Here is an 18,148-nt window from a genome sequence, read left to right as displayed (position 1 = left end):
GTTCCGTTTTAGTTGTTTCCTGGCTCCACGCAGCGCCGCTCTGCTGTCTCTCCAGCGTGGACCACCGTTGACAGGCTCCACGGGTGAGGGAGGCTCCACGGGTGAGGGAGGCTCCGGGCGGCACGCGGGGGGCGTGGCCTGACCACGGGGCGGGGGTGGGGCCTGTCCGTGGAGCTAGACTGGCTGCACGTCCCAGGTCGGCCGCTTCCAGCCGAGCCCTCGGCTACCGCGGCGGTGCCCCGAGCCAGATACTCTCGGGCTCCGTGCGACTCCAGCCGTTTCCTCGCTCGCGCGGCGCCATCTCGCCCCGCTGGAGAGGGAGACCTGGCGGCGCTCTGACTGAGAACTCCGGTGTCTCAGCCTTGGGGCACCTCCGGAGACAGCCAAGTGCCCGCAGGTGAAGCCGGCGTCCCAGCCCACCGACAGATAGCACCTCTTGGGAACTTCGACCACCGAGCCTTTTCCAGCGCCTGCAGCGCAAGGCGCGCGGGGAGACTGGGGTCCACGGCGGGGGAAGGAGTGACCAGGACACCGATGATGGACGCACAGACCTGGCGCGTGGGCTGTCGCTGTCTCCTCCTTCTGGCTCTCGTTGGGTCTACCCGAAGCGAGGGCTTGCAGAGCTGCGAAGAAGTTAGGAAACTTTTCCAGTGGCGCCTGGTGGGACCTGTCAAGGGGCTGCAGGATTCGCCGCGGGCAGGTAAGGCGCGGACTGTCGGCGCGGAGCTGTACGTCTGGGCGCGGGCTGGGGCGTCCGGGGCGCCGGCCCTGCGCGCCCCAGGTTGTCTGAATGGCCCTTCTTGGGAAGATGACCTTTGAGGCCTTCGGACCGCGCAGGGTGAATCCTGGGGAGGCCTCTGGGGAAGTGCGGCGTGAACATCCCGAGCGCAACGCAGCTCCGGGGACTCCCTGACTCCGCCTGCGGCTGAGCCGAGCTCTGGGCGTTTGCTTCCCGCCCGGCTCCCTTAGTCTCGGCGGATGCGCTGGAAGGGGTCGGTAAACCTGCCAGCGGGGGACAGCGCGGCCTGACCGCGTTTCTGTTCCATGTGGGAACTTCCCCAGTGCCCTGCCGGGGGGCCTCGGTTGGCTGCTTTCTCGTACGGTGGACGGAGTTGGGCTGGTCGCTGTAAGTTTGATAGTAAAAACACAAAGCTGCCTTATCCTCCTTTGCTGGAGAATGGGGCAGTGACAAGGGCGGCCGGTCCCCTCTGTCATTAAGACTCGCCCTCCCTGGTGTGACCCTTAGCTGCCCCTCCGCGCCCGGGCATGAAGCCCACCTTGCAGGAACCTAAACTACCCAGTGTGTCTCTCGGAGCCACTGGGTAGATGCAACGCCTGAAAGATGTGCCGGCAACAGGCGATCAAACAGAATGCATGGGGGAGCCACTTGACATGGATGAGATAGATCTTCCAGAGATTGAAAGGGAAAGAATACAGTAAGTGTGGCAAGCGTCGATTCTGCTTCTCGTAAGCGCGTGTGCCTGCACCTTTACCCTGTGCTCCGTGCCCCCTCCGCGCAAATTTCCTTCTGCGGGCGGGATTTCCAGTTTACATTCGGTCTGGAAGAATAGGTCTTAGTTGTCAAACGCGACAGCAGGTGTCTGGAGCTAAGATCGATCTTACTGGAGCAATGCACCTAATTACGAGGCCAACACACTGACAAATGCCGTGAGCTTATTGGTTAGACGAAGAACTTGTGGAGGATGCTTGGGTCTAAAATCCGTCCTCTGAGTTTGTATGGTGAGGGGGCTTGCTCGTAGCACTATGGAGCTCTGGCTCTTTCGCTTGATTTCTTTGCTGGTTGTCAACTCAGTTCTGGAGTCATCCCACAAGGAAAATCTGGCCATTTGAGCCCGCCGAAACTATTTTAGTTTACAAGACTAGTCTTATAAACAAACACACAAATATTTATTTGAACACCTATTCGGTACTAGGCACTTTTTCTATACTACTTGAAACAACATAGTTGGATATTCTCAGCTGAGGGCAGTTCTGTTCTCAAACGATACCACCCCCTTGTAAACATGTTCTTATTTCGGTGCATTCGTTTCATTAAAAAAAAAAAAACCCACACTTGTCAGTAGCTAATGCAACTGAAGTGAGTGTGTGTGTTGGGGCAGGGGACTTGGTGAGGGCATTGAGCTGTGAAATCCTCACCTGAACCATAGATTTTGCCCCCCCAGATCCCATAATTTTGGCTGATATGTTCAGTAAATGTTGACAGTAAGGCCTTGATTTCACCAGCCATCTCATATCTCAGTATATCTGGTACCTGCTAAACATAATACAGTGACTAGAAGGTATTACATTTCTAGAACCTTATGTGTGTTTCATCTCTTTTGAAGAGGAACTTTGCAGCGTTATCAGTCACTGGCATAACATTTTACTTAAACTGAAACTCTGTCCTACAGAGAAGAAAATGGTTGCACTTATTTGTGTTTGATATACATGACACACAAAAAAGAGCCAGGATGGCAGGCATCTTCTTTTCTAAGGCATTCTGGATTGTTTCCCCATTGCTAGTACCTTTCTTTATCTGTGGCTTAAGGGCAATGGAGGAATCCTAGCAGCACCTACTCAAGGGGCCATGCAGGGCTGCACTCTTAGGGACATCAGTGGTGCTGGTGAAAAGAAGTGCTGAATTCTTTTGATATTTGCATTAAGAAAAAGTCACGTGAAAGTATTATTCTGAATCAGAATCACCCAATAACAGGCACTTACATCTGAATTTGATATAATTCTGAATTTTTATTGTTTCTCTATTGTTGGTCATTTTTTATTTGAATAATTAAATGAATATTAAACTGTTTCTTTTAACAGGCACTCACATCTGAATTTGATATAATTCTGAATTTTCATCATTCCTCTATTGTTGGTCATTTTTTATTTGAATAATTAAATGAATATTAAACTGTTTCTTTTAACATTGACGTCTCTTTTCTTTCCACTAAAAAAACTTTCATTCCCCATTTGAGTAAACCACACATACCACATGGTTCATAAATGCTTTTCTTTATTTTTGTATTTATATGCGATCTATAATATTTAGCTTGATTGAGTATAGTAGTTGAATCTTATTTTCTAAAATTATCCTCAGTCTCAAGAGAGAACATAGTTAATATCTAAGTAGTCATTCTCACATAAGAATACAAATATTAATATTCTTTTTAGCAGGTGTATGTATTTAGCACATAGGCTTTCATTGACTAAAGCTAATACATTTAAATTTGATATTTGTTTTCCTTGAAAGTTAATTTTTTTAGTGCTTTCTTGCATTTCTTGTCCATAAGTAGTTAATTCCTGAGATGCCTGGCCAAAATGCCACTTTTAAAATATAAGCAGGTAGAATAACTTTTTACAGTTTCATTCTATATTTGTGACTTTTACATCTTCTGAAAACTATGTTACCCAATTTGAAATTACTAAAATGGTGAGAACAGCCATTTAAGCTGTTTCTCAGATTCCCCTCACCTTTGTTCTCTACCCTGCTCCAATTCTTTTAAGCCTATTGAGCTCCTAAGGATGTTTGGATGAGAAATGTAAAAAAGGAGAGAAGGTGTAAATGTGATTAGAATTACAGATTTCCCTGTGTTCTGATTTTATTTCCTAGGTAGTAGTCAAGGTGCCCTTTGCTCTTGTTTATTTCATCCAGAAAAGAACTGTTAGTGAAAATGTCTTTTAAAAGGTCCTTTTATTTTTATTTTTTTTATTGGGGAGAAGGGATAATGCTTTCCCATTGAAATTCTCTTCACACAGGCATTGTTCACACATGCATTATTTCCTTTTTTAAAAAGAAGCTAATTCAGAAAGGAGAAACTTATAAAAATCCAAGGCTACCTTCAGATTTTATATACCAACTAGTTTTTAAATGTGGATGTTGCTTGATACACAGAGTAGCGTGTGAAAGATAACTTTTTCTTGGTAGCTTTGGCTGTAAATAGTATAATAAAAATAAACTTGATGTGGCAAAGTTAAATTCTAATACTATAGGACACTTTAAGTAGTGCGCTATAGTTCTTTTAAACTGCTTTCATTATAATCCAGTCTTATATTGGCTTCAAGGGCAGTGTTGTTTTATACTGATACCCAAGAGAAGCAATCTACTTGGTGACCTTGGAGTTTGGAATTATAGACATTTGGGTTCAAAACCTGGTCCTGGCACCTGTGACTCTGTGACTGAGGTTAATCAGTTGTCCTCTTTGAACCTCCATTTTCTCATCTGTAAAATGGGGATGTTAGTTCTCAAAGGCATGTTGCATAGATGAAATGCAATAATACATGTATGTAAGATAGCACAAATCTAGGTACATAGTAAGTGCTCAAAAAATGTGTTGCTGTTATTACAGTTTTTTATTTAGTGTCTTGATTGTAGCTGAACTTGACCTTTAAGGGTGAAATTTTAGTTTTGGATCTCTATAAATCAGAATGTGTTTTATAATAACTAGTTTTTTAAAAGTCACAGATGATTATTTTTAAAAGTGGGAAATACGTTTCTATCTAAAATGGTACTTATTAGGTCATGGTGAACATTTTGTTTCTTTTCGTGAACTAATGGAAAATCAAAGACACCTGTCTGAAATGGTATTTCTTAGGTTATGGTGAATATTGTTTTTTTGTGGATTAAGGGGAACTCTAAGAAAGAAACCAAGCTGTACTGCACCACTGCTAGCTGCAGCACCCGTAGCCACTGGTTCTACCACCATCCTGCCGTCTGTATTCAGGGAGGTGAAGGAGTGTGCAGGAGATGCCTTAGGGAGTCACATCATTCGATGGCTGGTGGCCATAGTCACTCATTGACAGTAATCTCAATTTGGGACTCTTGTTTCTCATGAACTAACCCCTTTTGCTGCTTGGGCAGCATGGTTATGGTGATCCAAAACCATAAACGGGACCCACAGGCTGATGTTGGGCAGATCAGTAATAACAGGATTGTCTTGGGTTGAAGTCCACCAGCCAGGAACCACCAGAAACAGGATGATAGTCAAACAAACTGGGTCTTATTTTCTGCAGCAAGGGAGATCGCACAGCTCAGGAACTGTGGGTGCCTTGGTTAGAGGCAGTTGAAAGGGGCTTTTTATAGGATTTGGCTTTGTGCTGGGTGATTACAAGGGTTTAAGGAAGCAGGGCAATTCAGGAATTGAGCATCTTCCTAACTTACTTAGGTGTCAGGAAGATTAAGATGGGGCTAGTTTTCTTTAATGAAGAAGCAGTAGTCACTCTTGCTGATCAAAAGAGGGGGATATTTAGTTACTTTTGTGGTTGTAGCATGTCCTCGCGGCTATCCTGCTGCATCACAGGTCTCAGGTGGCTTTGTCTCATCATTGTTTTCTTATTCTGAGCATGTTGTCTCTGTTGAGTTGTAAACATCAAGCCCTAGTTCCAGTGTCAGGGAAACTTGTCACTTTCTCCTCTGGAATATCTGGCGTGTGCTTCGATGTCTAAGAAAATGATGTGTTTCATTTTTATCCAGGCTTTTAGTGAAGCTTCATAATGGGGAAGCGAGTATGATTTTCTACCTTTGGGCCATAGAGTATGACTCTCCATCAGGGCCTGAATTGTACAAATCACATCCTATTCCCTCATAGTCAGTTTACTAACAAATGTAAATGTTGTGTGTGTCCCTGTCCTCTCTCCATCCCCAAATTTAAGTTCTTTTTGCCAAGTGTCCAACATCCTGTATTTGTATAATCAGCTTTAAGGAGGGGTGCAATTTAGGAAACTTAAGAATAGCATTTTATAATTATTTTATACTTCCCCCAACCATGTTTCCAGCTTGCTAGGACTTTCTAGAATATGGAATTTGGCTTGTCTGATAAGAACACCTTCCTGGTCTATAACACTTCTTTTATCATTAATTGGTATAAGACCAAGAGTAACATTTCAACAACCAGATACTACTTGTAAACAGACATGACTTATAAATCAATGGCCTCTTGATATAACTGTTCAAGAAACCACAAATTCATTTTGTTAAAATGGAGTCATGAGAGACTTCATTCATATACTTTGTTGAAATAGATTGTGAACGTGGTACCCTATCTACTCCGTTAGCTAACAAGAGCGATTCATTTTAATAGAGAGTAGCCATTTTCCATATCTACCTTTCTTTTACAAAAGCCTGACCTTTAGAAGACAAGACACCACCAATTGTGCCCTCAATTCTTCTACTTTTCAGCTTTAGAAATTTCAAATTTTACCAGTGGTACTGCCAAAATCATCCTAGAATGATTAGTCATTCTTCTGTGAATCACAACAAATATCACAGTTTTTGATTAGCCTTATCAGGTTCACATATGGCTGCCGTGTAAGTTGAATGTATAATACACTTTTTCAGAAAGAAAATGAGATTTTGTACTTTCATGATTTTATGAGAGTCTACACTTCTCTTGAAAATTTAAAATACTGAAAAGTACAAAGAAAGCAAAAATAATTTTACCATCCAGAAATAACTACCAATAACCCTTTGAATTATCTTTTCAACACCCTCATCAATCCTCTGCTCAGCGCATAAATATTTTTTGAAAGAATGTAGAATCACTTTTTCTTTCTTTGTAACATGCCTTTTCCAATCATAAACATCCTTCTAAATATGTATTTTTTTAGTGACTAAGATTCTACTGAATCTGTACCATTCATTGAATTCTCTACTGTTGTTGGAAATATAGGTTTCTAATATTTGCTACCATAAAGTCACACGGCTAAGGACATGAAAGGCAAATGTGCCAAACTCTCACCCCACTCACAGCCCTGTGATCGCCTTATCTACATTCATTCCGCTTCAGGGTTTTTCAGTGTCAGCACCACTGACCTGTGGGGCTGGATAATTCTTTGTTGTTGGCAGGGGTGGCGAGTGCCGTCCTGTGTATTGTAAGGTGTTTAGAAGCTTCCCTGACCTTTAGCCCCCTGGATGCCAGTAGCAACGCCTTTCCTCACCCCCAGTTCTGACAACAGAAGATGTCTCTAGACATTGCCAAATGACCCAGGAGAGGTAAAATCGTCCTGACTGAGAGCCACTAGTATAAATGTCCAACCTATGGGTCCTTCACATACGCACATTATATAGCTGGCTGGCTTGCAAGCCTCAGGTCTCAGCTTAGGTGTCAGCTCCTCAGAGAAGCCTTTCTCAAGGTTCACTGAACCCTGTTCCCCGCTGTTTCTTTCATGGCACTTTTCATGGTGCCATATTTCTTTTCTTTTTGCTGTTGATCTTTCACCACTAGATTGCGTGCATGTTGAGGATAGAGAACATGTCTACCGAGACCGGTTTCATGGATATGAAACGTGTACAGTCACACAGGGTCCCACACTCAGAAGGGCCCTATGCTTGGTTTAATGTCCTGCTGTTACCATCTTGAAGTTTGAAAAAGGGTCCTGTGCTTCCTTTCTGCATTGGGCCCTGCAAATTATGTAGCCAGTCCAGCTGTGTACCTTGTTCACTGTAGAATATCTGGTGCCCAGAACAGCAGCTGACACAAAATAGGAGTTGAAATGTCTGTTGAATACTTTAGTAAAGCTTCAAGGAGCCTCTTATTTCACCTTTTGAACCTCTCTGATTCTTAAGTTAAACTTCAGAAGTCAGTCTACAGGTATTGAACACCCAAGATTCTATTGATACAGTGATTTTTTAAAATGTTTTATGGTGTTATAAAAATGAGTTAAAAATTGGCCCCTATGTCTTTTACTTCTTCATAGCTGGTTGGGACCATTAGCCCAAAGCCCACTGGTGCCAAACTCAAATTTTTACAGTTCCAATTGCTTTAAATATAGCTCAAGTAAACATATTTTTAGTCGTTTAGAGTCTGCCTGCTTTGCAAACCCCACAAAGCTGAACTTATCTGCTAGCCATACAGATAAAATAAACTCTGGTGCAGTAAAAGACCCCAAGTTACTGCTGCCCTTTGAAGCTCTTTGACTCAGAGACTTCCCATCTTGCTGCTAAGCAATATCACCTAGACACGGGGGCCCCCTCTCCAATACCCATCTCTCCTGGGATTTCCCTTGTTTTCTTCCTCTTCTGGGTGGTGGTCCTGCACCAGTGTCTCGGCAGGTCTCCTGCTGTGAGGGACATCATCCCCTCTCATGCAACCTGTCAAAGTGGCACCCAACTAAAGTTCATTGCATACTACTGCCATCATGAGGTCCTGTCTTTTCTTTGACCAGCCCTGAAATCCTCACTCACCACATACAGATCAGTATTTAGTTATTTCTAATATAAGGTTGGGACTCAAAAGTAGCAATACTGATTTTAAATGTGTTTCTTTCCTTCTGCTAGACTGTAGGCTACTTGAGAGCAGGAACTGTGATTGATTTATCTTTTTGTTCTGTGATTAGGCCAAACTTAATCAATTTTGATTTTTAGAATTAATCTTATATTCGTAGTTACCCAACAGGCTCAATTTATTGTGTTTAATTATGTTTTTTATTCCTGATATTAATAGAATGAGAAATGTAGATGGTGAAGTTTTAAAAAATATATTCTGATCTGGGCTTAGTTGTGTTGTTGAATAAATTGTTTATGTGGAGTTAATATCTTCTTATGTAACTGCCACAAATTTTATAAAGTGACCTAATGCTTTTGAGTTTAAATTTAAAGAAATTTTTATCTATCTTAGCTAACATTTTTGAAACGGAGTAAATTAATTGCCAAACCAACGTCTGAAAGAAAGTTTCCTCAAATGTCTTGCAAGGGAAGGAAGATTATTTAACATTTAAGGATTCATTTGCAGTTGTTATCACCATGTAGACAGTGTGACTGATCTGCCTTAGAACATTAATTGATCTATTATTGGAAGAATGGAGAAAAATAAAGGTGACCAACTATAATTTACAATTGGCTGTGGGTTGGTCGGTTTGTGTTTTATTTGAATATGTTTTGCAAAATTGTTTATTTCCATGAGAAAATTAATAGTAAGGAACTGGAAGATGATTTGGTTTTTCCGTCTCCTACCCTGATTAATTCCATGTTGGGAAAAAGTACAAATCACTTAGCTATGGAATTGTTCCTGAGCTGGGGAGATTGTTTGTTAAAGGACACTGACTTGGGGTCTAGATTCCATGTGACCAAGTAGAGAGGCCACAATCTTTCAGAGGAAGCAAGAAAATAACTGCTGTTAAATCACAAAACATGATATATGGTAGCAGGTACAATTTGTCTCTAAAGTATTTACAACAATTCCAATTTTAGAACTACTCACCTAGCCTTTAAGACTTCTTTTCAGTGATATCTTAGAAAAAAGCTTTTTTTTCCTGTGTGAATTGTGATTGGTTATTTTTTTAGGATATCTTAGAATTGGTTTTAGGAAGTTTTACCTAAGTAAAGGATTACTTAAGTCAGTGCTAATGAGACATGCATATTCTGGTATGGTTCAGCTAGTAACTTAAATATCTTTCAAATACAGTCATATTTAAAAGCTAGTGAACATTTCTTGTTTCCTAATTTAAATTGCTTATTATTCTTTTTAGGAAAATGGGTTTGAATTACTGGTTTTCCTCTCCTGTGCTCCGATAATTAGATTTTCTTTAGTTTTTATGATTCTCTATGGCAATATAATGAAATAATCTTTGGCAGCTGTCTTTTTAGAACTCATAGTCTTTTGTTTTTCCTTGTCTTATAGTTTCAAGGGACGTTAGTTCATAATTCCTTCAGTATAGTATTCATTTTGGGAGAGGCTAAGAACTGAGAAGAGAGTTGGATAAAAAGCATATCAAGAGTGTGACTTCACTGATCAAATGAACGTAGAAATTATTTCTGCATGTCCTTGTTCATAGCATATATACTCTTTAAATGGAAGAGTGTCAGTATTAAATTACCTGTTCAGATTTATTTGCTTTTTGAACAACTCTCTTATTTGGTAAGGTTATACCAAGTAACGTTTGGTTCATTTTCTTTTGATCATTGAAAATGGCTGTGTTTAATGAGCTGAAACTGAAGTCGGTCAATAAAGTGAAGAGATTAATAGTCTGTTCTTCACCAGGCTTGGAATACATTTTACTCTGGGGTGTAAAAGTCATTTTTAAAAAGAAGATTTTTTGATTAACTTAAAAGGTAAAGGAAAGAGGAATAACATTGAAAGAGTCAAAAAGCTGAGGAATCCACGAGTTCTTCAGAGTCCCCTTTATCAGGTGAAGATATGTAGGTCTGGATTTGAAGAGTTAAGAGCTTTAGCTGCAAAACAAAACTAAATGTTGCTTTTTACCTTTCTAAGTTTAGGGTCACAGATAAGCTTGAAGTCGTTAAATATTTAATATTTAGTTTATCTTTGGACATATCTTACATAGAAAACAAGGAAAAGTGGTAAGTATGACAGAGCATTGAAAAGTTGTCATGGGATAAATAAATGGGAAATGAGACCTTTTAACTTATACTTTGTCCCATATTATGGTCACGTATTTTAGTGAATACCAATGAATTTCATTCTGAAATAGCTTGGTCTTGACTACATCACTTATCAGCTATGTGACCTTCAGCAGATAACTCAACCTCTCAGAAAATGTTTTTCTTTCTTCACAGGGATAGTATGTAGGCTGTTCCTTTTCCCTTTCAGTGGTTTATGAGGACCACATGGTATGGTGTAAAAGCTTTGTAAACAATAATATAATCCACTAATATAGTTAATTCTATCAATACTAGAAATGTAATTCTTAGATGCATTTAAAAAATTCTTTATATGAGATCAAAGAGCAGGCAAAGTAGAGATCCTTTTTCTTCATGCTAATAAACGTCTAAACTTTCAGATAATTTTCTCCCATCACTCACTCTCAAAGTATTGATCCTCTACTCACAGAAACTTAGTCCATCCTTTCACTCTTTATTTTAGTTAATAAGTTACTTAATTGTTTATAGTTTAATTCTAAGGTAAAATCAAATTTGTTTGTTCATATTACGTAGTTTAAGATCTAAAGACTGAAATAATGTCATTTAAATTAATTCTATTAAGATCAAGAGGGAGGTACTTTGCCTGGAAACATGCTGATCATATGCAAGCAGGGAGAGGCTCTGCAGCTCGTGATTGACGTCTTGAGGGGGAGTAGGGGTTAATTTTCTACTGCGTTTTATCACGTTCTTGCACGTCATAGTGCTGCTGGGTCTTTTTGTGTGTCTTCTGCATTGCGGATGAGAATTTTTTTCCATAAGAAAGGCACAGAGGTGGAGCATGCTGGTGAGTCTGTGCTTGCCCCTTTAGATGGACTCTCCATCCTGCTCTGTCCCTGGACTACATCAAAGGCATTCTTGCCTCTGGCAGCCCTTGGGAAGCAGTGGCTGGAGAAGAAGACTGGGCAAGTGGAGTGTGGTGCATTCCAGGTCTCACCTTGTGGGGTCCCGGCAGCCTCCCTAAGTCCCTTTACCTAAGCACACAGCTCCTCTCAAGCGACCTCACTTCTCTTCTCTGGATTCTGGTAGCTACTTTCTCCTCTTGTCTCCTCTGAGGTAGTAACAGCCCCTTCTCCACAGTTATTAGCCAGGGAGTACTGCAGTATCCTTTATAGTTTTCCTATACCCTGCCCTTTATAAAAGATTTTATTGAATAATTCTATTTGAGATAGCAATTTATTTCCTTTCAAGATCCTTCCTGTATGACAAAACTTTACATACTTTAGATATTTAAACCCGTAGCTTTCAGAGATCATTTGATTTGTAATTAAAATATATAGAAAGACAAATCTGTTCTAGAGTTGAATTATAAATGCTTTTAGAAGTTCTAATCAATGATGATCTTTCTATTCATATTCAGGTACCTCGTGATCATGCTTCTGTTAATTAGTTGTTTCTTTCCTTCCGTTTTCCCTCACCCCTTTTATGAAGAACACTGGTGCTGGCTAACTCTTTAGGTTTCAGTTGGAAATTTGACTAAATAGATAACACCCCAGAATAAAACAGCAATTTAATCCCCACTGACTCCACTAATTCAATCAACAGCCAAATGTCACAATCTATTTTACAAACGTCCCCATAATTCCTCTACCCACCACCATTGCCACCACCATGCTTTAACCTAGTGACTTCTCATGGCTGGATTACTCAATCAGCCTACATCTATCTGTTCTTGGTCCTTGCCAGTTCATTTCCCAATTAATTCCCAATGAAGTAAACTTTATCTTTATTTCTCATGTTAAATCCTTCAATGATTTCCCATTGCCTTTCTCTAAAAAACAAACAAACGAACAAACAAAAACCAGCAAAAAGAACAAAAAAGTGATTCTGTTTGAATACGTAATTTCTGTATAATCAAAAAATAAAATAAACATCACAGTGAAATAAATGGGGGAAAAACTCTATGTCATTTCATCTGTCATACACAACAACCAAAAGGTTAGCATCCTTAATCGTGCATGAGCTCTTATAAATTGGTGACAAAGACACTAATATTCCAAGGGAAATGAAAAAAGAACATAAAGAGGAAATTCAAATGATTAAATGACTAATAAGGATATGTGAAGATGATTGACTCAAGAGTAAGAGAGGAAAACCAATTTCTTAGGAATATCACATTGTCAAAGATCAAAAATACTGATATCTAATGCTCCTGAGATTGTAGCAAATAGAGCACTCTCATCTACAAATACTGAGAAAGAAGACTGGTGAAGACTGTCTCTACATTTGGGGAGAATTTTGCATAGATCACTCAAAATTTAAATTTTGTATACCCTTTGCTTACCAATTCCAATTTATAGGAAAGTGTTCTAACAAAGTAACTGGACAAATTTAAATGAATATATATACATACGTAAGCAGGTTTATTGCACTTAGAATCCACAGCTAATGTAGATGCCTATTAATGTTTATTAAATGATAAATTATGGATAATCATGTGGACACTAAGCCCAGAGAGGTAAAGCTACGTAACCAAAGTGACTCATGGCCCTATTGAAAGGAAAAAGCAAATTATGTCTCGACTTAAAAAAAACGAAGGAACCGGGCTTCCCTGGTGGCGCAGTGGTTGAGAGTCTGCCTGCCGCTGCAGGGGACACGAGTTCGTGCCCTGGTCCGGGAAGATCCCACATGCCTTGGAGCGGCTGGGCCCGTGAGCCATGGCCGCTGAGCCTGCGCGTTTGGAGCCTGTGCTCCGCAACGGGAGAGGCCACAGCAGTGAGAGGCCCGCGTACCGCAAAAATAAATAAATAAATTTAAAAAAAGGGAGGCTTGGGAGGAGCCCCTGTAGTTACTCAGAGCCCGTCATTGAGAATGGGGAGGATGTTGGAGAGGCTGGATAGAGGGCTGCGTGTGCCTAAAGTGCTTACATTTGTAACAGTCTCTTTCCCAATGTCCTGGCTCTTTGCAAATAATAGCAGAAACTAGGAGGGTTTGGGTTTCATTTAGGAGCCTTCATTTATTGGAGTTGAGGATTAAGAAGTTTGGTGGTCTTCCTTACAGGCGACTCATCTAGAGTGTGAGAGAGCTGGTGTGCCAGATTAACTGAATCTGGGGTGGACAGTTTCCCATTCCATCCTGGTCCTTTTCACTAGAAGGGAAAGGTCTTGGTTCAGCCCATTAATAAACATAGAGTTAAAAACTATGCAGGTGAAATCAACATCTGAAGGAAGACCAGAATTTTCTTTAAAAACAATCTGAAGTCAATCATAATCTTAATGAACAGGTTCATCAGATTTCTGTGTTCAAGGCTGACTATTGTTCTAGTCAAACAGGCTTTGGAAAAGCCCTAGGAATTGCTCCCTGAGGTTGCCTAGTGATCACCTGAGCCTGATCATATAAGAAGTTAGGGGGCTTTTTTCCTGATTGTAATTCTAGAAACCTTTCAGGTCTTTGCTAATTGGTGGTTTCCATCCAATGCTGGCCCTGGCCTTCACCAGCAGGCATATGGACTGGCTATTATAAGTCAGAGAAACCAGGTTGATAAGCTTGAATGACTACATTAAAGTCCTCAGCAAATCTGTGAGGATCTTTGGTTACTTTGGGAAAATCTTCAACTATGGCTTGCAATTCAGCTTTAGCCCAGATTTCCTTTTCTTGGAGAGACAAGAGAGGCGGTCAGGGCATAAGAACTCCCTTTTCTGGCCTCCTGACTCTAACTGGTTTCTATTTAATTGTTTTCACAAGTCACATGCTAGCTTGTTAACTTGCAAGTAGGAAAAACTCCCAGACCCTTCACACGCCCCAGCAACCACTCCCACCCCGACCCCACGCACACCATACATAGACCTGGTGTTCCATTTCAACCATAGCTCAGTGCTTTTGGTTTCCCCAATGAAACCATACCTTTTCATACATCTCTCCTTTTGTCAACTCTCTGTGGAATATCATTCCCCCCCGCTCTGCTTTTCTGCCTCTAATCTTGTCTGACCAATCAGAATTCAAATTTGTTTTTCTACTTATTAGTTTTGTGAACTTAGACAAATTTAACCATAATAAACTCACTTTCTCATTTATTAAACAGGAATATTTTCTACCCCCCCTTTTTTTTTTTGGTGAGGATACTATAAAGCATCTAGTTAAAAAATTATTCAAGATAAAGCTCAAAATCCCCTCTGACACCCTCTCTTGTCTCTCCAAGAAGAGGAAACCATTTTTTCCTTTGTGCTTCCGTAGAACCTGGTACATACTTCTTTCATAGCACTTTGTCACATTAATTAAAGTTTTTACAAATGTGTCTCCCCCTAGGTTGAGCCCTGGAGGGGCAAAACTGCATTCTGTCCTTCTTGGTATCCTTAATAACTATCACAGTGTCTTGAGCAGGACAGGTGTTTAATCAATATTTGATGAATTCATTTGATTTATTAATCAAAATAAGGAACAGGAAATTACTCTGCAATTTAACACAGGTGGAAGGAAGACTCAGCATCTTTTGAATACTCCCCTGAGAAGGGGGGCTAAGAGCCCATGTATGCTGTAAGGCTGCCCACTTGCACCCACAACTCAGGAGCTTACACATTTAACAGCCTTTAAGATGCCATTTTAAGAATGCTGGTTAAATTGACCTCAAAAAGAATAACCAGCAAAACCCAGACTCTGATCTGCTGCATATTATTTCTATGGGCTGTTTCATTAGTGTTCTTAGCAGGAGGGTCTCACTAGCTCGCGAGCAACGTTGCATCCTGAATATGTTTCTTAAAGAGCCCCAATACATATCAGTATTAAAGCTCTGGGAAGTACTACACTTGAGAGAGTCTATTTATTTGATTATTAAGAAAAAATTTATTTGCATAGGGAAAGAGTGTTTTTTTTCCTCACTCACTTTTTATTTATTCTCCTGGGACATTTTTACTTCGTACCAATTAGGGAAGCTCTTCTTGAAAAAGTGGATGGAGGAGATGGAGAGACTTAGAAGGCGGAATTTTTAGGGGATTTGAGTGGAAGGATGAGTCTAGTAGGATGCCCAGTTTATGAAGTAGCTTTCAGAGTGTAGAAGACAGTCTGCAGGGAAGAAGGTACAACATGGGGCATGTCAGTATGGAGGTTACCCTGGTATATCTTGGTGATAATGTACAATAGATAGTTGCAAGTGTGGGTCCAAATATCACTTGAGAGAGGGATGTACATAAAGACATGGAGATCATTAAGTGTGTGAGTGAATTCCTGGGAGTAAAAGTTCATTCACGGACAGAACTGAGAGGCAGAACCTGCATCAACACAAATAATTAAGGACTAGGAGAAAGCAGATAATCCAGTGATGTTCTAGAAATCAAAGAAAGGGAAGGTATCTGAGAACTGGGGAGTAAGTATTGGCAGATTCCACAAAGAGGTCAAGAGTGGTTAGAAATGGATGTGTCCCTTGGATTTGAAAACGCGGAGTCCACCAGTTACCTGGGTGTGTGCATTCGCCAAGGAGCGGTCAGGTCAGACCTGAGACGGCAGGGCTGGCATGAGAATGAGGTGGAAACAATCAATTCACACCCCCCTTTCGAGAAGCTGACTTCTGCAGAGAAGAAGAGAAAGAGCCAGAGTATAATTGGTCGTTCTTTTGTGTATGAGCGTTTTGCAAAGTACACTCTTTATGAACATGTCTACAGCTTAAGAAAGTGATGAAATGAGTGCAGAAGTGGTGACTGAGAGACAGCCATCATTACCTAAGGCCTTTTTGGCTGTGTTAAGGATTTTGGACTCTATCTCAAGAGCAATCGAAAGTCATGGAAAATCTTTTAGCATAAGTGCCATGATTAGATTTGCATTTTAAAAAGACTTTTCTTGTCGGTAGCGTATCCATTTAAAACTTCTTTTCTAGGTTTAAGATTAGAGTGGTGGTAGTACAGGTGGAAAGAAGTAAACTTAAAAATTATTTAAGAGGTAGAATCAATATGATTTTGATTTCTTCTACTTGTCTTGCAACAGCAATCTATTAAGGTGCTTCTCATGTACTTTAAAAATTGTTCATCCAGCTGAAATCAGTCCCAAAAGCAAGAGGAACACATTGACCTTGAATTCATGGCTATTTGAGTAACCCGAATTACATTGCATGTTGTGTATGGCTATTCAAATGACATATGCTTCTCACTGCATGGTTAATAAAGTCTCATGCTGTAGCTCCCTACTGTCTATTTGTAGGTGAGTTATAAAACTTCTAGAGGAGCTAATAATCTGAGCCAGAAGGAGTCAAGCCATTCAATGTCTTAAGTGATTTCAATTAGCCATAGATCTCTACATATGTGTTTGTATCCTAGCTCTTCTAATACTAGTTTAAATCAATGTGCAGCTTTTAGCAAACAACCGTCAGACTTATTTATGAATTTATGCGTCATGGGCCATAGGAAAATGTCATTGTCAGTTATGTAATTATTAGAGTATAAAATGGAGATAGTTTGTGACCAAATAGCTCTTGTTTGAGCAACTGCTTAGTAACCTTTCGTGTTAACTTTGGGCCTGAGTTTATGTTAATGTGACAAGGAGGGAGCTGCAGTGATGGCCTCAGACTCCTCCTGGCTTTACCTGTGTCTCACAATTCCCTGCATCCCTAGAACAGTTAGTAAAGTTTGTGATTCTGTGAGTCACTGCTTCTGTGAGTGGGATTTGATAATCCACCTCTTTTTCTTTTTAATCCCACTTTCTAGGCTAGTGGACTTTCAGATTTGTGGGTTTCCTTTGTAATTAAAAAAAATTTTCTACATTATATGCCCTAAAATTTCATTTTGTCAGGGAAATGGTAACATAACCATTTTCAATAATCAAATGTAGGTGACCATCTTATACTTGATGAGAACATAGCTGTAATCCTCATGGAATAACCCACCTCCCCTGTACCTCTATTTCTTAAAGTTGAGAAATCAAGAGACTCTTGGCTTTTTGCATGTCAAGCTGTTTATTCTTTTTCTCTTTTATTTGCCTACTCCCAGTGCCAGCAGCATAATTTCCTATTTATTCCTACTATTTCCTCCTTTCCATTATTTTTTTATGTTTACCTTTTGATGTTTTGTGAAATAACTTCTTAATGTGTGCACTTAATAAAATAGTTCCTCCTCCTTAAAATAATGTATAAATAAATTTATGAGGCATCTTCTAGTGTCTTAAAATGGAGAAAATGCAAGAGTAGATCTTGGAATGCAACTCAAGGTCTCACTCTATCAGGCATCATTGTGATCCTATCATAAGCACATTTCTACCAGTCATTATAAATCAATATCACCTCCCATAGTCATCCAGAGGGTGAACAAGTAAACACTTTCAAGGATTTTAGAATCATCCAACTTTTTCTCTTAGCTTCCGTTCAAAGAATCTGCTAGCTTATTTACTTGTGTATTCTGAGGTAGAAACTTGTCTAAATGTCATAAAGAACTGCTAACAGTTATTTTGGGATGTGATGGTCCATTTTTACAATTACGTACTGTGAGGCATACCTCTTCAGGAAGTTCCATTCTAATACCAAAAACAAAACAGCACATTAAGAAAGAGATAAGGGCTTCCCTGGTGGCGCAGTGGTTGAGAGTCCGCCTGCCGCTGCAGGGGACACGGGTTCGTGACCCGGTCAGGGAGGATCCCACGTGCCGCGGAGCGGCTGGGCCCGTGAGCCATGGCCGCTGAGCCTGCACGTCCGGAGCCTGTGCTCCGCAACGGGAGAGGCCACAGCAGTGAGAGGCCCGCGTACCGCAAAAAAAAAAAAGGAAAGAAAAGAAGGAAGATAAACTTTTTTTTTTGTTTAAAGTGGAATTCAGAATGTTAGCCTTTTTAAGGTGGAATTCAGAATGTTAGCATTTTAAGGTG

At 40.4% G+C, this 18,148-nt stretch overlaps 1 protein-coding gene across 1 annotated transcript in view; it reads left to right on the top strand.

The window, feature by feature from the left end:
* The first annotated feature begins 314 nt into the window (after positions 1-314).
* The window catches only part of GPC5 (glypican 5), a 1,374,119-nt gene continuing 1,356,285 nt past the window's right edge, over positions 315-18,148 (top strand). Inside the window, exon 1 of the mRNA XM_027116005.1 lies at positions 315-700. Within this exon, the coding sequence (XP_026971806.1) occupies positions 535-700 (166 nt within the window). The 5' untranslated portion in view covers positions 315-534. The remainder of the gene's footprint in view (positions 701-18,148) is intronic.

This window comes from Aethalodelphis obliquidens, unplaced genomic scaffold (assembly GCF_003676395.1).
Source record: "Aethalodelphis obliquidens isolate GAN/ISIS:26980383/991018 unplaced genomic scaffold, ASM367639v1 scaffold15, whole genome shotgun sequence".
Classification (NCBI taxonomy): Eukaryota; Metazoa; Chordata; class Mammalia; order Artiodactyla; family Delphinidae; genus Aethalodelphis; species Aethalodelphis obliquidens.
This window is presented reverse-complemented; position numbering and strand designations above follow the sequence as displayed.